Source organism: Vidua chalybeata, chromosome 1, assembly GCF_026979565.1.
Source record: "Vidua chalybeata isolate OUT-0048 chromosome 1, bVidCha1 merged haplotype, whole genome shotgun sequence".
NCBI lineage: Eukaryota > Metazoa > Chordata > Aves > Passeriformes > Viduidae > Vidua > Vidua chalybeata.
The window spans coordinates 64,983,642-65,004,722 of NC_071530.1; the positions used below are offsets into that span (position 1 = coordinate 64,983,642).

Sequence of the window (21,081 nt, forward strand, 5' to 3'; positions counted from 1 at the left end):
GTACTGTTCATCCTTCCTTGCTGAGCTGTACCAGCCCAGCCATGGTGCTTGGGGCTGATCTGATCTGTCCATTCCATCTGCTCTGTGAAGTCTCCCTTTCCTGCTTGCTCCCATGGAGGTGTGGGTGAACCTGGTTGGTATCCTTGACTACCTCCATGTGTTACACTGTCAGTCACTGGGACAGAGGGTGATAAAATACACAGGCACGAGAAAGCTTTTTTTAAATGATTTTTTTTAAGAAACTGCATACATCAGAGACAAACAATAATTTAAATACCATGCAGTTTCAGTATGTACAAAAACTAGGACATAGAGATCCAGTTTAATTTTTTCTAGTTATTTACATAATTTTCATACAGCCATAATCTGTTAAATTACAATACTGGAAGATCACGATTGACAGCCACCACACTCACTCCTATACAAAGACAATCTATATACATACACTTGGATATCAACTGGAAAATGCAACTGGTGCAGAAGTAACTGGGACACACAGGAACACAGGGTATGTGCCCGTCACCTCCTCTTTGTTTACAGAAGTTGTTCCAAGCTTGAGCAGACTGAACACCTGGGAAAAATAATTTGTCCCCTTTTTCTTTCCTGATTTTTTTATTAGCCTAGTCATCTCCCATGGCTATTTATACAAAGTTTCTTTTATTTGCAGGCACGTTAGGGAGCCCCCATTCATGTATAACTATGGGTTTCCACCTTGCCCCTCTATTTTTATGAGTGCAAGCTTCACTAGGCATGTTGGAAGTGCTCCCCCCTCTCTGGGTTTATAGTGTTTGCACTGCACAGGTGGTGCTGTAGAAATAAGGAAGGGTGAATTTGGTGAGTAGTTGCAGTGATGACAGAATGCAGTGGTTACACATGTTATTAGGATGAGATTTATTTGTGTAATGGCCTCACTAAATGGTTTCAATTAAAATAGCTAAAAGTCTGTTATGTTCTTTGCCCCGCCTCTTCCTTTTCTTCTGATAATGCCCATCGTGTTCACTAGGAATTGCCTAGACCCAAAAGTTAGCCTGAGCCCCTTCCCAGCAAACCTGCAGCCTGAAACTTCTTCAGCCTGCAAGTACCCACCCAGTGGAGAGTAGGGTGGGCAAAAGCCACATTGCCCATGTGTTCTCTCTGCGTCAGAATGGTGTCACCAGGTCCCTGCAACCCTCTGGTGGTGAAGGTGTGCCACTATTGGGCTTCCTCACCATCGCTTTTCCCAATCAGAACTTTTTTGTCTAGATGTTTTGAAACTGCTTTTTCAATTCCCACCACCTCCCCACCCACCCCTTAGTCCCCATTTCTACTTCATTATTCTTCAGGCTGCTGAACAGATGTCAAAATACTTGCACACTTTAAGTATTCAGAATTTGGTAGATATTACAAAAATGCTTCTATTCCTTGATTATTACCTCTGGAAATGGATTACCTCTGGAATAGTAATTTTTGTTCCGTGTTGACTTTTCCATTCTCTAAACCTGGTGTACTTTATTTATTACCACTATTAATCTCCTTCCAATCAGAACGAGGATGACTCTGCTAATACAGTCTTAGCAGGAATGCCATCATTATGTTCTACACATAATCCAGGTCAAAGGAGAGAAATCATTACTGTTTGGTTTTTTCCCTTTACTGTCAACAGAATCACAGCTCCTTTGCCATGATAGAGATGGCTTTCACAGATCAGAAAACAATTCTCAAGAAACCAGATTTATAAAAAAGGGACCAGCAGTTCCCCAGTCTGTGTGCAACTTCCCAGGGATGCCAGAGGTGGGCATGCACACCGAGGATGCAGTGCTGTGTTCAGGCCCTGAAGGAATGGTTCTGCTGTAGAACGCCTTGACAAAGGTTAACTTTGCAAACTACCCAGACCCACTGAAGCTAAAAGCAGATGAAGGGTCAGTTTGGTGATACTTATTGCAGTGCCAAACACCTTGTATGGCTTCTTTTTCCTCCCCTTCCCCCTTTTCAGGAATAAGCTCTATTTCCATCTGGGAAGAAATATGGCAATTCTTCCACTTCTGTCTGGTGTCTGCTCAGCTAGGAGTTAAGTAAAAAAAAAAAAAACAAACCAAAAAATAAGGAGAAAAAAAAAAAAAGGATGGCTGCATGGAGCTGCCGTGGGGACAGCACAAAATCATGGGGCAAGGCTGAGTGTGGCAACTTGCTGAGTGGTTAGCAGGGACTTGCCATAAGCTCATCTGGATGAAGGTGCTGAGGAATGTTTGGCCATCACCCAGGACTTGGCTGTTATGTGTCTCAGCCAGTGCTCAAGGGTTTATTTTGGGTGCCAGACTGGCAGTATGGGCATTTCTTGTGGCTGTGCCAGTGAGGGACAGCGGCAATGCCCAATCTGATCATTCCCCTGGGGACTTCAGCAGCAGCCTACGACTTTCACCTGCCTCCTCCTAATTTTGTTAATAAAAATGAAACAAACCCTCACCTTTCCCTGCCACTAGCCTACCAAGTCCTGTGATTCCTATCACCACTGCTCCTTAAACAGTGTCCCTTCCATTTCACAGTGATCCTCTAAGCTAGAGACGCCAGGGCAGGTGTGAGATCCATGCTGGGAACACAAGGATTTGTTGTTCTTCGGAACAGCTCTATTGCAGAACCCTTTGCTAATGCAGTGTTCGTGCAGTCAAAAGCACAAAGGCTTTTTTTCCTTGTTTTAAAGCTCTGATGCAGTCTCGTAACTTGTGTGCATACGTATGTGAATGAATTTATAAACACGAACTGAGGTTTTCATGACAATAACCCCAAAGCAGTGTATTCCTGGCTGGTAGTGCTCTGCCTCTGCTGCACAGAGCTGATAACATTGCACATTGAAGGCTTTCACTACTGATGCACTTCTATCTAAAGCAAGTGTGAGCTGGTGATACAGGGATCAAGGTGTTTCCTCAGAAATCATCACCCAGTCTGGGAAGCACCAGAAACCACCTGGTTTTTAGTTTCCTTTGATGTTCCATCCTACAACAACCAATCCTCATTTAATAACTAATAATCCACAGCATTGCAAGGATGGCCATGGATGAGAATGAAAAGCTTTTGCTTCTCTCTGCTGGAGAGCCAATCTGCGAGGTGCTGAGTGCCACCACCAAGCACAGATGGAGGGCGTCACCCTCACTGCTGGGGTTGTTGGGGCAGGCTGGGTGCTAGAGCCACTCCATGGGCTACATGCAGGTCCTTTGGCTGTACTCCTGCATCCAGAGGGGTGAGGTGAGGCCTGAGAAGAGGCACTACACTGCACTGCACTTGAGCATTTAATGCTCAAGTGTGAGAGCCATCTTGGCCTGCAATCAGTGAAGGGCGATGTTAGCATGGAACAGGGGGAGGTGGACAGGGAGCACAGAAGAGAAGATAGATACATGGAAGACAGCGAGAAAGGAAAAATTAGTAAAAGAATAACACAAATAACTATTCTGTAGTAAAAAACTTTGGCCTCTCTGTTCAAACTGTCAAAGGAAAATAGCTATTGTGGAAGAAAAGGTGTCCTGGAATAATAATCTGGAACTTCTTACAGTAATGTTGCTACAGTGCTTTCAGCCACTGTCCCAAAACATGGCATAGTAGTATCTTGTAAGAGCTTGAAAGGAATCCTGACAAAGTCTGCCCCAGCTTGCTGGCATTATACTAGTTAAGGACTTAATTGTGGAAGGTGATGGCCTAAGTTCAGAAAAGCACTTAATTATGTTCAGGTTCAATTAAGCCTCTCAGACATATTCTTGAAAGCAGTGAGGCTGTGTGTGCTTCCTTACTGTAGAGCACACACTTAAGTTGGCAAGTAAACCAGGCCCAGAGTGACCAGCTCTCTGAGCTCTGCTTGGTCAGTTTGTGTGTTAAACCACTATAATAAAAATAAATTAAAACCAAAATTAGAACCAATAAATTCAGAACACTTCTGAATTGCTGTCCTTATGCCTCAGCTGTGGGTACCAGTGACAAGTCCCGCCATCCATAAGAGTGCCCCAGACTCCTTTTGTTAGGCCAGGTAACACACCTTGTCATGCTTTGCTCAGTGTGAGTTTAGGATCAGTTCTTGAGACACCTGACACAGAGACAAGAGATATCCTTCGTGGAACCTCCTGCCCCTCCTCTTGCATGTCCCTCTGCAGAGCCGGAGGGGAATCCCAGCCTTTGCTGCTGCCGGGGGCACGTTGGCTCTCACACAGTCACAAGATTTGAGTGTAAGACAGACTACAAGCAGAGCAGATGCCATGCAGTGACCATGAAGAGATGGGCTTTTGCTTGCTGGTTCTCAGTGTTCTTGTCGCTTACTGCTAATGTGCTTGCAAGCGGGTTTAGAAAATTATACTTGAAAGAGATGGAAAACAAACAGTTGATAGAAGTGAAGCAGCCTTCAGTAGGGAGTCCTGTTCTTCAGAGGATTTTTCTGTTTGGAAGCTGAATAATGTCTACTGACTGGCTGTAAACTTCTCCAGGGAAAGAAATGCCTTTCTAGTCAGATGAGATTCACAGATGGGCCGGCCCACGGAGAGTTTCGCTCCTTCACTGTCCTCATAAGGTGCTCTCAGCTTGAAAGGAGTGTTTGGTGTAAGTGCTTTAGTGCCATAGGGGCTCATCTTTTGGAGACTTCACCCAGGCCAAGTGATTCCCTGAACACTGTCTCAGGGCTCTCTAGGGTTGATGACAGAGGCTTGTCAGGATGAGGGGTGCCTGAAGACAACAATGGTTGCACCACCAGCTGGGCTTGAACACTTATGGCAAATCCACATGCCGGGAAAGTCCTATACATAGTTGCCAAGTCTTGGCACGATTTCCCACCAGGGGTATTTTCTGTTACTGAAGCTTGAACCAGGAGGTCTGATGATGCTGCAGTACTCATCACATGTAAATACAATTCTCCTTTTTTTTTTAATATTTATTTTTCTACTTTTTTTTTTTTTTTTTTTTAAAAAGGCAGTTCAGAAGATTTACATTGTACGTAACAGGGAAATGAATAATACCAGCACTTATGGTTCCTTTTAGTTATGTTTTGAAGATGGCATAGTAGTCAGGTAGAATTGATCTGCTACGGTCTATGAAACCTAAAACACAAGGGAAAAAAAAAAAGAGAAACAGTAAGACAATAGTCTCACATGTATATTGCACAATAAAAAAAATAGGAGACCTAATTGCTACACTGACACCACTAGGCAGTTCAATTCCTGCAGCATTGACATCAGCCATACTGGCAAGAGGACCCAAACCAGACAGACACTCACACTTCCTTGGCCCTTGCCAGACTCACAGTTCATAGGCATAAGCTGTTTGCACCAAAATCTACCAGAGACATTCATACACTTTGGGTCCATCCTATGGCATCCCTGAGTGGACGACAGCAGATCAGCTCACCCTCTTCCAGGCCATACAAGGCCTGACTCCACAAAAATTGTCTGGTTTAGACAAACCTTATGCTATTCTGCCAGAAAGACTTACATACAGTTTAACCATGATTATTCCTTAATGTTGGAGGCTAAAGAGACAAATGGAGCTAAAATGGCCACCCTTCCTGCAAGGCACCTTGTATCAGAAGGCCTGGGTTTGTCAGATCTGCAAATAAACATTTTTTAAGCTTTGATTTTTCACTCTATTATGAATTAATTAATGTGTCCCACTAGTAAATTGACACTCACATTCTTTGCTCTTGCCATTGCTTAATGACATAAAGAGCTCATTACCTTGCTAATGACTTTATAATGGTGATTTATCTAAGTTTATTTAAGGGAATTACTGTCTTTTGTTTAAGCATGCTTCCTTCAAGTGCGTTTTCCCAAAGCACTTGTTGTACCAGTAAGTCCTGCTGTTCTTCAGGCAAAGCCTTATTTCAGTGTCTGTTATATGAGCTGTGGCTCTCTGCCTGGCCCAGTCACTGAGTCCAAGCTGCTCAGTGGCTTTCAGATACAAACTTTAAAGGGTCACTGCTTACTCCAACACTGGAAAAGAAGGAAAATACTGTGCAGAAACCTGTGAAAGCCTGAGAGACTTCTGGAAAACTAAACCAGTCTGTATGTTGTGGGATGCTAAAGGCTTCATGGAATTCAAAGGAGCTCTGAATGGAGCTTGACTACTTGTAGCAACACCCCCTTTAAAACAACATCATCCTTTCTACATTTGTCACCTTGCCCTGGAGGACAAATGTCCCTCAAAGGCTCAGTCACTGGGGTCAACAGATCTAGGCCAATTGTACATCCTAAGGCCTCTCCCAGACCTTATGGCTCAGGAGCAGCTGGCTTGTCTCTAGCAGCACTCCCTCACTACAAACCCCAGTACAACCAGCCTAGCACATGCTAGGTTGGAGAAGGGAGATCATTTCTGCAAGGTAATATATGCATAATACATGTAGTGAATTTTAATATAATTATTAATTTATACACATAAAAATCTCCTAATACAAAATTAATTTTGCCTTAAGCTTTTCTGTATTTTTCCTAAAAGTACCGCCTGCATTTTTCATGAGCACTGAACTGAGGAACACATTAATACAAGGGCAGCTCCAGTTTCACACCAGATCTTACTGTCACTTGTCTTCAGAATCCAATGCTTGCCTTTAAAGTCTACAATGTCAATTTGCAAAGACCTGACTTCAGCCCTAGTCTGTCAGAGAGGAAAGTGGCTGGCTTGGGCTCATGGATAATTCATTCAGTCTCTACTTTTAAAACTAAAAAGAAGCCCAAGGTGTAAATAATTGTGCCTCTCTTACAGTCTGGATCTTGCCATGCCCCACTGCCTCATGTGTGGTCAGGCACGGAGGACAAGACTGAGAGATCTGTGGGTGGGATCTGCATGGTGTGGAACAGCTGCACACACAGCAGGGCTTAGTGTGTGCTCACTCGACTTTGCTACGTGCTGTACAAGGGTTCCCTGTCCTCCTTCTGACACAAACTCTTCTTTAAAAATTTTTGGTCTCAGAAGAACAGATATGATGATTTAAAAAGAATACCAGGTTATACTTCATTAAATGGCACGTGACTGCATAACTCCACATAATGGGGCAGCACGTGTTCGTCTGTGTGAGCTGCTTTTACAGCCTGTAATTCTAAATGTTGTCTAGACCTCATGGTGTGCTCAGTGCATGTTGGAGAAACAGCTGCCAGCTTTGATTTTCTTTTGAAAACAACGGTATTCATTTATAGTCTTAAAAAATTAATCTCTCAGCTTACCTTGTTAGATGCCTACTTAATTCATGAACTTCCATTTCAGAGCTTTTAAATTCATTAAGCTCTTTTCGAATGGCTGCCTGCAAAGGACAAAGAAAATCATAAATGTATAAATGAGAGAGATCAAAATAAGTTCACTTTGTTCTCAAAACAGTATATTAAAAGTAAAGCAGAGAGATAACATTATCAGAGAGACAAAGACAAACATAAAGACTTTAAAATGTGAAAAGGAACAGAGATAAGCATGTTCTAAATCACATAAAGGGAAGAGAGAAATGCTTTGGTGGAATGTCTCAATTTGAAAACATATCACAGACAATGCAGGTACAGAACCCAATTCTGGCTTATTATGTAAACATTTATATGTACAAAATCCAAATTAGCACAAGCATGAGAAAAAAATATGCGCATTGCAGTTTGTGAAACACTGTGATCTGTTCCAGAGCTGGACTGTGATTAGACTGGGCCCAGATCCTGACGACTTGTGTTTGAGATGTCTTCTGCCTTTATTGGTCCTGAATTTCCTCAGGTGGTCTTAAAGTGACTGATCTTACTTGGGAAGGAAAGAGGCTCCCTGCCCTCTACTCTGCCTCAGGCTGTGCCCCTCTGACTTGCTTCTCCCTTCTGACCCAGCTGTGCTATTTATTGAAGTGATTTGACAAATTAACCCAGCAGAAAACTTGCCATGGCGTGGTGGTATTCAGCCTCTGTGGTTTGTCTGTGAGGGAGAAGAAAACCAGCGAGCACTGGCAGGAAGAAAAATACTGAAGAATAAAAAAACAGAGGAGGTGACATGGAGGGACTCAGCTGCATGGTAGAGATGGTGCTCAGCAGAAATGGCTCAAGTCCCAAGCTCAGAATCAAGACCTCTGACAGCTCTGTGATATTTGTTGCTCACGAGTGGTTTCACTGTGAGCATTTGGAGGGGACGTACAAGGTGTTTGCTGTCGCCAAACGCTCCCATGGGAGCTGAAACATCTGATGCTGAAACATCAGCATCAGATATGGAAAGGGGGTGCTCCCGTAAGCGGCACTCGTGTCTGTCAGGAATTTTTCTCAGCCAAGTAAATCTAAACCAGTATGAGTAGCACAAGCCCAAAAAAGGACTTTTACAATTGCCACTGCTCCAGTCAGCAACTACCTTTGCTTTGACAAACCCAAAGTGATGGATTTTGCAAGTGTTTTTGTACATAAAAGGCCCTTTCTGCTCCTTCTCCACAGCTTTGATTTCTTATTTCCCTTAGAAGTGCCTGTCAGGCACTGCCTCATCTATCAGGACAGAGCGATGGCTATGCAGCAGCTCCTGGGCTGCCCTCAGCAGACTAATCTGCTACTGAAGTGGCAGGGGCCACAGGGGCAGTTGACTCCCACAGGGACTGAGATCTATTCCCGCCTCCATCCCTCATCTGTTGGAGAGATGCAAAAATGCCATTTTCATTCCCCTAAGAGTCAGACCTGCTAAAGACAAACTCTGACTGAAGGCAGTTCCCTCCATCCAGCACACAGAGCAAGATTTACTGGGAAACAGAAAATCCCATTGCTAAAATCTGTTTTTGCAGTAAATCTAGTCTGTGCTGACCAGTGAAGACCACTGAATCAAGGTTCTGGAAGAAAATAATCCTATCTAGGATGATGCAGCTTTGTTTCAATTTGTCTGGCTATTTTTTCCAACAGTAGACATAGTGCTGAGGAAAAGCACATCACCTGAATGACAGAAATCAGAATACTGCCCACAGGACCCAAAAAACCCCAATCTATCTGCTTCCTTATGCCATAAAAGGCATTAATATTGAAATGACAAACATCTCTTCTTCTGATGGTGCTTTGCTGAGAAAAGGTTAATTTTTCTCTGACTACTGTACTTGCACATGCATTATAAAAAAAAAAAGGGACAAGTACTCTGCCTTAATACTAAACTCCTTACTAGGTTACATTTAATAGTGGTATTTAATGCTTGTTCTTTTCAGAGACATAGGATGAGGGATCAAATCTCCATCCCCAGCTGAAGTTTCTCAATGTCTTTCATCCCAGACAGGGATCTCTCAAAGGCTGTAGAACCAGTTTGGAGATGTATTCCGTCCCTCATCTAATAATTAAGAGAATAAAGCTAAGTAAGCTGACTAATATCTTGTCAGACATGGTGAGGTAAAATGAGAAAAGCTAATTTAACCCAGTATATATTATGGTCTATGGAGAGTCCTGAGGAAGTTTTTCTTTTTTTTCAGTTTATTCTACATTAACATAACCAAAGCTAAACTGAAAAAATCCCTCTATTAAGGAGGAGAACAATGTCACAAAACTATAAAAGTCCTTTGGTTGAATTATGCAAGTGTAACAGGCTGTCCTTTGTGAATAAAACCAATACACCATAGATGAGTGGTATGGTTGGAAATTCTGTTAAAGCTCTAAACATTGGACATCATATTCCCCACTGCTGAATGAGTGAGTTCCATTGCAAAGAAGTAGTCAAGGCTTGAATTCAGGTATCTGAAAGTCTTTAAAATTAAAAGGGCATCATAGAGTGACTATAAGATTCAATACTGAATCACTGAACCTCATAGTCCTTGCTTCTTACTATGTCCATAAAATCTTTTAAATATTTTTCCTGAGGTCTCATTAAGACCCTCACAATGTGACTGATATAATTTGCCACCAACTTAATCCCTCTGCCATCAATGTCAACCCAGAGACACTCTTTAGTGGAAGTTCCACTAGTGCTCAGAAGGCAGTGCCATCAATACGAAAGTGTGCCTTTTTTTTTTATCTGCAGGTCTTGTGTGATTTCAGTTCAGGGCTTAAAATACTCTGTGGCAGAAATCCTGAGCAAATATCCCTGTTGTAACACACTAGAGAGAAGTGACTCTGGCTTTGGAGGGATGAAGGTACCTTTGCCAGATTGACCTCCTGGCATTTTCACACCCAAGCCTGTCCTGTCCTGGCACAGCCCTTCTGGCACACACTCCTGTCTCACTGCTCTGCTAAGTTTTGCCAGAGCTCTCAGCTGGCAGCATAATGTGGTAAGACCAAAACCAACAAACAAGTATCAGGGCTGTTATCAAGACCTTTCCTCAAGGGGCTTGGGATTCCTTCCCTCCTGGTTTCCATGCACATTGAAAGCGTCTTGCCAAAGATATATGCTTCAAACAAACAAACAAACCTCGTGAATGGGAAAAAACCACAGGTGTGTTGGAAAAGGATGTCAGGTAGATGTTTATTCCTTGACAGCCATGGGACCTGAGGGACCCAAGGGATGTTTGCCATGACATGCTCTGGCTGTTTAGGCCATGGCTCTCCCAGAGTTGCTTCACTTACTTTGTCAGCGGCTGTGAGTCGTGTCCAGGGTTTGTCTGCCCTCCTGTCGTAGTCCTGCGCGTCTGCCACCTCCACGTAGTCACTGAAGCGGATGAGGATCTTCCTCTCACGTAGCTCTTCTACTGTGGGCCTTTGACTCAGCTGCAGGTTTGTGGAAGGAGTGGAAAAAGACATCAGGACGTTGCTTTTTCCCCAGCAGAGTGCTGCTTGGGGATTTATTTTGCTGCAACCGCTGTTACAGTAATAAGAGGGTTCAGACATTCCCAATGCTTTGTTTTTATCTGCCTTTCATGGAATCGCTACCTGGGAAATGCCCTCTTGTTACTCTTGACCTTGAATATCATCTCACCTTGCTGCCAGAGCAGCCCACTGTTCTTTGGGAAGCTGCTGTGGCTGGAGACTCCAATTCCCAGCTGAGGTTGATCACCCTTGGCAGAAATTAGATTTCTGAAAGTCTCCTAGTGCACTGATGTCCCAGGAAGAGACAAAGACCACAACACTACTCTAAAATTACCTGCATAGGCTGTACACTTTTCAGCCTTCTGCTGCTGTTGTCTGTACTTTTGTACTGCCTGGGAAGAGTCAGACCAAGGCATGGAGTGGCTTCTGCCCTGAATTACATGCAAAAGGTGAAAACAAACTTTCTTTACCCTTCTGATATTCTGTGGACCTGTCCTTACCTCCAGAAAAGGCAGGTAGGATGAGTAGTACTCACTGAACTTTTAACTGTATCTATTGACAGCTGTGGTTTGTATCATAGCATATTTGATTATTAAGATTTTATGTTGCATACTACAAGCCAAAAGAAATGGCAATGGTGGATTGTATCATGTCAGGAAAGCATCTTCATTGTTTCAAGAATTTCTTTCAGATTCCACGGCAGAATAGGCAGCCACAGTGAAAAACTCCTCTTAAATTAGTGTCCTGATAGCGCATGTGTCGCAGAGCCAGTTACGTGGGCAGGGACAGCAGTTGGCTTTCAGAGATCAATTCTCCTTGGATACACAGCATGCTGCTGAATGTCAAAAGCAATTATACAATTGTTTCTGAAGGTGCTACATAAATGTGTGCATGTGGCTGTGGATTAGCTGAAAAGTTTCACTGTTAGAGTAGAACATTTGTAACTGGGATTCATCAGGAAAAATAATATCCTGATAACAATTTCCTACAGTGTATCATGCTCTTCCCACTCACTAGAAATAGATGTGTTTGAAATACTTTACCCTTGTGAAGGGTGAAGGGTCTAAATATTTAATAAAATGCTTGAGATTCTATTCTGCAACATTATTTATGCCCCTGAATCCACCTTTCTTCCAAATAAAGTATCTCAGTACCCTGCATTTCATCTTCCAGGGAGAATTAAGATTTAAAACAGCAAGGTTACTAAGTGAAAGGTGTAAAATCCCTCCTTTCTTCAGCACTTGGGTGGAGCTCCGCATCTGGCTGTAAGCCTGTGTGTTTGTTCTTGACATGGTTGGTTGCCTTTCTCTTCCCTGTTTAGAAAAGATGATTGTGATGGGAGGCGGCAGTGGGGCTGCTCTCCTTACACCAGCATGCCAGAGCAAGCACACACAAACTGGGTTCAAACACCTCATGTGGAGAGTCTGCAGAGCTGCACTAATGTCCTGCCTGTGAGATGCTCTGGAGAACAGGAATGAGAATGGAAAAAAGATGCACTGACTTTTGTGCCAGTGCTCTGGCTGTGAAAGAGTCCTGAAAGCCATGGCTGGTATCACATAGCTCATGTGTAGCCATAAATCTACATCTATTTCCATATATAAATATATGCACACAAAATATATTCAGTATATTAAACCAAAGTGCCAATCTGATCATACTAAGTGTAACAAGAGAGACAACCACGCTAAATAATTTTATAAAAGCCATTAATTAAAGGCTACATTATTTGAATGGTTAACAACTTTCTCTGCCTTCTTCTCATAGCATTGCAGAGATTTCTTGTGACCTTCTAGGTGTGAGAGTCTTGCAGTATGTTTGGGCTGCCCAGAGCTCCCTTAACTCTTGAATAGCTGGGAAACCAGCTTTGCAGGACAGACTGTAAGCAGCCCCACTGCAGGTGTCAGTTCAATGTGTGTCCAAGCTGAGGGCACAGCTCATCTGAGATCTCACCTTGCAGTTTATTTTCATGACCTGTGAGCTGTGGTCTCTTGGGTCTAAACTGTTTAATGCTACAGAGTCCTTATCGAGCAACACCTGAGAACAAGCTCTTCTAACAGGCAGAAAGAATAGGGCACATTCAAAAATTACAGGACAAGGACATGGCCAAGGGCACCATGCAATTGTCTGCACAAGGTGTAGTACTCCAAGCAGGGAGAAGGGGTTCTTACTGACTCTTTTTAATTTGCTTCAGCTAATGTCAAAGGGATGTACGTGCATGAGGGTGTCTGGACTTTTTCTGTGCACATTACCTGGGCATTTACATTTCTATTTACCTATTTGTGAAGATCTGGGAGCTGAGGGAGCAGGGTAATTCTATGGTGAGTGATTAATTATATGAGTGTGAACCAGGGTAAAATTCCCTTTCAAAATAAATGGATTTGTATTAATGCAAGAGCAGTAAATGAGGACAGGATCTCTCATGCCTTGTCACAGGAGCTCAAATTTTCTTCTGTATATTCTGGAGCGCTGTAGATACAAATGGGCATTTCCCAGGCTTTTACTAAGGCAATTGAAAGGGAAGGTTTAATACACCCCCCCCCTTTATCCGTGGCGTGTGAAATGAAACAAACCCAAGCACCCCCACCAGGTAAAGTAGACTGGCTCTTGCCTGTCTGGTCCTAGGATTTAGTCAAATGCAAAATGCTGAGTTTGCTCCACTTCAGTCACAAGGAAGCTTATCTTACATGTCATCACTGCCTGCTCTGCTTCCTCATTAAAATGTTACAGTAGTTATTTAAAGAAGAAAACAAGCTGAAAAATTACAAACACTAACCAGCAGCAGCCGTCCCCCTCCTTTGCTCCCCACCTTCTGCAGTAAAGACTTAGGAGCAGGATGTGATGAAAATGCCCTGAAGACCTTTCCCTCTGACTATAAATGCAGTTTATCCAAATTAGCCACTAACCTTTTCTTCTTCTCTGACCTTTCTCCTCCTGGCTGTCTCTCTCTCACCTCTCTCTGATGAGTCCCACCTCTCTCAAGAGTTCATTATTTTCAACAGCCTTTGCTGATGCAAGCCAGTGAATGTCAGTTAAAGAAAAGCTTGAACATCTTCAAGCCGGGGAGACATGTCCCAGAGAGGCATCAGTGAACAGAGCATTTAAGTTGGACTGGGGCAAGAATTTAACAGGAGCAAAGATTTCAGATTATTGCATGGATTTTAAGAAACAGCCACACCTCTTCATTTTGAAAGTCAGTATTACAGCTCTGAGAGATTTCCTTTTGGAACTAGACCTCTGAGAAAAATAAGTTATTGGCAGTGGGGGGATAGGAAGCAGTAAACAGCTCTGGGGATTGGGAAACATGGTGCCATTTAAGAGAAGAGAAGGTAGGAAAAGGTCTATTCCACTTTGCAAGTGATTTGTAACATATTCTGTTAATCCAGGCTATGATTCTCTCTCCTTAATTGAAGTCCTCAGGGGACATTCAGGCTTGTGTTAATTGCCTTGGTCCTTGGCCAAGTTTGTCATAGTTCAGAGAAGATACGTTCTTGGTAGTAATTCATGGGGGCCCAGATCTCTCTGTGGACGTGACCCATCTGCAACACTTCCACAGGGCTTCTGCACATTAATATTCTTTGAATGGGCTGGAGGTCAAGACCAGTGCTCAGAGAAAAAACCTTCCTAATGCATGTCCTTCCACTCAAATGATGCATGTCAGCGTGCCCAAAGGTGCTTGGTGGGCCTGAGGGGCAGGGAGAGAGAGGACAGGGGGCTGGGCATCTCAGGTAACAGGCAAACATGCTTCTACTCTCTTTCCTTGGGCAGGAGGGACATGAACTGCTGAAAAACTTAGCCAACAGCATGTCCTTCATTTTGTTATTTGAATGGTAGCTATTCCTCAGCCCAGTTAATGTGGAACTAGATGAGTCGGAGAGGATGGAAAATGCTAAAAGGGGCAGCTCGCTATAGGTCACCTGATTTCTTTAGAATTTTTTCTTTTTTTTTAGAAATTGCCTGTCCAGATGATGAATTCAACTGGATATTTATTGCTGACTTTAATAAGGCATCTAGACCTAGCAAGGTAATCTTACTTATTACAGCATGTCATGTTACAACTTATCATCATAACACCGTAACAAAATGTCAGTGCTGACGGAATTTTACGAATAGGTTTTTTATGGATGGAGTGGGTTCTTCCCTTGGAATTGGAATGTTGCCACCAAAAAAACTGGGGACAGTAGCAGTTTCTGTAGTGCAAGGTCAAAAGTCTCATCAGTGGCTTCTACAGAACCCACTTCCCTTCTTTTATCCCAGCTTCACACGCTTCCAAAAGAGGCAACATGGCAGAGTTTCCTCATGTTGGATTTAGCCTGTGGGCACATGTGTGCTTGAAAACCCAGTGCAAACAGAAAGGGCTGCTGGGCAACACACTTGCTGTGCTCAATTACACTTCTGCTTGATCTGGGATTTTAAATCCTTTGGTACTAAGACTTCAGTACAAACGGACAGAAGGAGCTTGCCACTCTGCTGTAAACACAACGACACATCTGGGACAGGCTCATGAAGGACACACCTGGGGAATAACAACTATTTTTGCAGGATTCACTCAGTGGTTGGGATTTCTAGTTATCTAAAACACTTGCACTCTTTATTCACTTATTTTCTCCAGTGATTTCTGAGATTTTATGATGGTATGTTTGGTAGGTGAGAACAAAATCTATTGTTAGATCAGCCCTGCAGTTCTTTCATTAAAATTACTTGTGTCACTGGAACTATTTACAACAGTTTAAAAAGATGATCCAAATCAAACAATGTTAAGTTGTGTTGCTATCAACCTCAGAAATGTGGAGGAGAAAAATCTTTACTAAGAGTGGAAGCCAAAAAAAAAGACTAAAAGGTATGCGACCAGGAACAGGGCTATGAACATTAAAGAGCCAAATGCCAGGGCCTTGGACTGATGCTGCTTTCCCTGTTGTTCCTACATAAAAGTGCAAACAAGACAAAGCAAGCAATCTCCCAGAAAACTGCTGAGGTTTTAGGGAGCAGACACTGAAGCAGGCTCTGAAGCAGAGGCAGCCTGGGTGCTTTTGCTGAGCTGTGGCCTCTGCCTGCGACAGATGATTCCTGTGCTCCGCACCTTTCCTACAGGATAGTGAAGGATGGGAACTGTGTGGCGATGGTGCCGGCTCAGTCAGCAAGCCCTCGCTTCTTGGGTGGCACACTGGGAGTGGGGAGCTTTGCTCTGTATCTATTACAGCTGCTCCTCAAATGGCATCAAGCTCTGCAATGGATTCCTGCACATGTTTACCCTTCAATGTACAGGGAAATTGAAAGCTTGGTAAAATGGTATTTCCAGCCTTTGTGCAGAGCCTCAATCCCATGAAACATCTGCAATGCAGTTAGGATCTTTTCTTTCAGGCAGTGCTAAGAGGGAATGCAAAATCATCCCTGTCATTGTGGTGAGGAATATAAGTGTTTTACAAACAATATTATGGCTCTCTAGCTCCTGCAGAAAACAGCAGTATCCCCTCACTGGTGACCAAGAATTCTACCTATTTACATGAACTGAGAATAAGGCATGAGATTTTTAACCGTGGTAGAAAGCAATTCAGTTCTCAGAATGTAACTTTTCCACATATATTTAGAGACCTTTCCTTGTTATTATTTATAACATGAAAGCTGTGATCACATAGGTCAAAAAAACTAAGACAAAACCAGAAAGGGAATGGTGCTGCTTCACAAGTATGTGAGTTTTTAGAGGGCTTTCTTTACCCTTGGAGATAGGAAATATGTCTGTGCTGAAAGAAGGTCATTCTGCAATAGCAGGATGGATTGATCACTGCGTATGTTTGGGCATCCATAGACATTTATGCCAGCTGCAAAACTGAATGTGTACATCTGAAATTACTGTTCTTCAGTTTTAAGAGTAAATGACTTTTGAATCAAGCGATGCTGTTTTGTTTGTCCTTCCCTGCCAATACAAGATTGTTTTCTGCACTATATGCTTTTTCCTAAATGCTTGTCTCTATTTAGTTTAAATGCCTCAATTGACAACCTCCCTTTCCAGAAAATGTTTAGCTTCCAGTTTTATGAGGGTTTTTTTGGTGGAATTTTCAAATCAGCATTGCTTTAACTTTGCTCTCTGTAATGGCTACAGAAGCCATTATATTTACAAGAAGCACTGGTCCTTGTAAATGCTGATCTCTATCCTTCACTGTTCAAAACTCCTTCAGTTATGAAGACTAGATCTTCTTTTTTCCTTTCTGAAATGCTACCAAAGTGGTTTTCTTTGCTCTCTGTGGACTTACAACCTGTAACATTGCTGATTTATTTTAAAGATTTTTTTGTAAGACTTGTTTCACGCTCTACTTTTGAAAATGGTGCTGAAGAAAAGGAAAAAGGCAAACAGCTGTGGAGCAGGGAGAAAGTTGCAGCAGTGTCATAATAAGAACAAAGTTGCTTCTCACCTTACGTGTTAATCTTCTCTTAATCTCTCGTTTTTCCTCCTGCTCCTCTTGCTCATTCCGGGCTGTAAAAGATTTACAAGTATCTCAGACTGTGGACTCATCAGGCATGCACCATTTGCAACAAAATAAGCCTTTCCATCAGTAAGTGTATTAATGTTTCAGGACCTCTCTGATGCACAGTATGTCCCTCTGGGGCTGGTGAATGTCCTTGATCCGTAGCTACTGCGCTTCTTCACACACTTCATGAAACATCTACAGCTTCCTTCCTTTCCCTGTGTTGGCACCTCTTCATGCGTGTCACTTTCTAGAAGGGCTGGGCAGCAAGCCAGCTCTTCAAAAAATGTTATCTCCCTGCCCACAGGCCTGGCAGCCTCAGGGGGCTCAGCTACGATAGGCTTGGATTCTGCAAGGTCAATGACTGGAAAAGAAACGTGCATTTTTTTTCCATCTGCAGAATAATTTCTTGCAGCTACTTTTTGGAGAAAACAGAAAAAACCCTTTGGAATAGAGGTGCCAGGCAAATTGTGCAACTTCCCATGGCATGAGCAGAGTTAAGGAGAGTGTGTCCTTCCATCATGAACCTTCAAAGTATCACACTGGAGCATAAAAGCGCATCTTAGGTGAATTACCTTTCAACATTAAGCCAAAAGATCACGTGCTACAAGTTCTTACCAGGGCATGCCTTAACTCTTCTCCCTCAAGAGCTCAATCACATTTGAGTACACTAACTCTTCTTCAATTTATGAGCAGGCTGTCATGCATTGTCTTTGCATTAACCTTTACAAAAAGTCACTAAAATCCCAGGCTTCCAGGTACTGAGCTTCTTGATTAGTTAGGATCTGTCTCCACTGCTTCACTGATGGCTGAAATGCTCTTTACTCCAATCATACCAGCACATAACAGGTGAGAGCAAACACAACTCATCAGCTTTTCCAGTAAGCATTCTGTGCCCCTGCTGGGATCCAGTTTTTGCTCAGCTAGGACTAGCTCAGGCAGGAATAACTCTCTGCAGGGGACATTATGGACCTCAAAGGCCAGCTGAGGATAGGCGCCTCAATTTAAATCGTTAAACTTTGGACTGCACTAAACTCAAGGGGGCATCCCGTGTTCCTCTCTGTTGATCCTGCAGATGGAACAGGCATCTCCTACAGAGCAGCAGTAACAATCCACCAGCCATAGCTTCTTCATCTGTGAGAGCACAAGCCAGCACTCTCACTAGAAAACTGGGGCTATCCCAACACAGAAATGAGACCTAAGGTTTAGAGCCCACAGAAGCCTTTGAGCAGGTGAGGAGGGCTAGGCTGCAAACCAAATTTCCCTCTGCTCAGGACAGTAGAGCTGACAGTGCTATCACAACTGCTCACTGACTTCATTAGGCATGGGAAATCTCCACCAACATGGACAAAGAACCTGTCAATGTTATGATGTTTCATACTAAACCTCTGATCTTTAAGTGCCATTTTACCAAAAATATTGCTTATATTTTCAGAAGGAAGGAAACTAGTAGGGGACTAAAAAGAATATAAGACAACAGGGAATCACAACTGTCTTTTTAAGCAGTCACTGGAGTACCTACACTGATAAATGTAATTTTCCTTTTTCAATGGTTTCTGTCCCTACTGGGCTGGATATTCTTCTAGCAATTGATCCTCTAGCAATTTTTTCTTCCCTTTGTGTCTCAAATTTGGAGGAGCTGGTCCTGCAAACGCTTGCTTTCAGACACAGCACTAACTAAAGAGAATCCACACAGAGTCAGGGTAGAACTGCAAGCAGCCAAGGAGTTAGCATAAGACTTAGTAATGGCTATTCAATTTTGTCCTTGGCATCTGATATTTTTCTCCTCTCCTCACTCTCAGCCCAGCCACCCACTTTCAGAGACAGCCAGGCAGGCTTAAGACTTAAGGTAGGTAAAAGCTGGAAAATAGGAATACATTCTCCTTCAAAACTAGAAAGTGACTTTGTTTTAGCCTATTTCTCTGAAGTTAAGTCATGACAATCTTGAGAAGCTACAGAACCGATGCTTTATTTTATCTTACATGTTCAGGAGATTCTCTTTCTCCAAACCTGTGTGTCAGGGTGATGTAGGTACAATTTTCATACCTGATTTCTGTGCTGATGTGAAATGTCCCCCAATACAGTTTGAGGCATTCAGAACCCACCTAACCATAATTTTTGGCACACCTGAATGTGCCAGGCTGACAACTGGATTACTTTTATCCACCTGTGAAGTGGCACAGGGGTGGTGCATGATGGGGGATTGAGGCATCTTTCCCTATACACTTGGACAGCAAGTGTAATTGCAAAGTGTTCTTTAGTCTTCAAACTAACCCTGCAGGCCTCGACTCCTCCCACTCCATGCCCTTGACCTAAATATGAGTCAGTGAATGGGATATACTTCAGTGAAGGAGACCCTACAAGAACCAGTTGTCTCTGCTCTGTTTCCTTGCTGCGGCTGCTGTGATTTCACTGTTGCTATCAGCAAGAAGCAGAAGTTGGCAATGGATGCTTTGCCCTTGCAAAGATAACTCATAATTACTGCAGCAGCACAGACCTAGGAAGCATTCAATTAATCTATAAAGACTGGCTGTCCAACCACGTTTTGCCTCATTTTTTCCCATCAGCATGGGCAGCAATGCAGCTACACATGTAATAGGAACATCATGGCACCAGACACATTTTCATCAGGGAGATTTCAGCTTTAACTGCAGAGAAAGTCCTGTTTAGTCTACTTGAGAGCTTGGTAGGTTTTCTTTTGTGTTTGTGCGTGCTCTGGGCTGGGCTTTCATAAATTGCTTGACCTGCTTATGCAGAGAATTGATACTCTTTTTATTAGTACTTCCTGAGTCTCTCTTTCCCTACACTCCATTATATTTATTATAATGCTCCTTCTCAGAAGTCTAGAGAAATGACAGAAAATTAGAAATTAGACCTAGAAAATTATGTAGAAACCAGAAAATATTTATATTTACTTGTTTAGGGGTAGACCATGTTTATGCTTTCTTATTTTAAAATTATATAACAAATTTAATTTTTTTCTTTCCTGCTGTGGTTCACCAAAAGTTGGAATGCCTTGGAAATACCACATTACTCTTCCCTGTAATTAGGAAGCTGTTTGTTTACCAATACACACATGTTTTGGGGCAGATCTGTGCTAAAGCAAGTTACAAAAATTCTGTTTAGGAAATACAATATGGTTCTGGAATCAGGTTAATATTTTCAAACATCCATGTCATTTAAGAGCCTTTATTCAATTAAAAAAGAAACGGATGTTACTCAAGGGGTAATTCCTGTGAAATGTAAGACACTGTTAAGGTGCTCTGTGACTGCTGTGCTTGGCAACACGACCTTTAGGAATGTCTGCAAGGCACCCAGCACTGGAGATGCTGCTCTCTGCTGATGCTGGTTCAAAGCAGGTGCCCAAGACCCCACCTCCCCCAGTGCCAGGGCAGTGTTTGCTGGTCATGCACCAGTGCCAGGTGGTGCCTGACATGTGTTTATTCAGAGGTCCCAGGATGACAACATGAGCTGCCAGAAAAATGGCCTCTGTCGCTCTGTGCCTGACATCAGTCACGTTGCAGGTCCCCCCTTCTCCTGCTGCTCTGCTACACCCTGGTGAGACAATCACAGCTGGATGTGCCAAATATATCCCCAGGTTCTGCCCCTGACTTCCTCCAGCAGCCAGTCACTGGAGTTAGGAGTAGACAGTAAGAGCACAGTTATTGAGAGAGGGCTGGTCCCAAACAAATGGCTTTTGCAGCAGCCTCAGGCTTGCTCATGCCGCTCTGCTGTCCGGTCTTTTCTCCTCTTTGCATTCATAGTGATGTCTCTCTCTCTCTGACTGCCACATGTAATAACATCAACAGGTAAAAAGACCCTGCTGGGCACTAACTCTATCATTAATCTGCTAAGAATTTGATTTTGAAGTATTTGAAAAATGAATTCTGCTGATTTTCAGAGAATTAATCTTCTGCTACCGCGTTTTTATGGTTCTATAAAATGCAGCTATTCAAACAAGAGAAGGT

General features: G+C 42.9%; 1 protein-coding gene across 3 annotated transcripts in view; it reads right to left on the bottom strand.

Moving 5' to 3' along the window:
* Positions 1 to 247: 247 nt before the first annotated feature.
* PHACTR1 (phosphatase and actin regulator 1) overlaps positions 248 to 21,081 on the bottom strand; it is a 300,892-nt gene continuing 280,058 nt past the window's right edge. For all 3 annotated transcript variants that reach the window (XM_053945908.1, XM_053945894.1, XM_053945900.1), the window contains 4 exons: positions 17,060 to 17,121; positions 10,473 to 10,613; positions 7,164 to 7,240; positions 248 to 5,048 (listed from right to left, as the gene is read on the bottom strand). In XM_053945908.1, the coding sequence (XP_053801883.1) occupies positions 5,033 to 5,048; positions 7,164 to 7,240; positions 10,473 to 10,613; positions 17,060 to 17,121 (296 nt within the window). In that variant the 3' untranslated portion in view covers positions 248 to 5,032. The remainder of the gene's footprint in view (positions 5,049 to 7,163; positions 7,241 to 10,472; positions 10,614 to 17,059; positions 17,122 to 21,081) is intronic.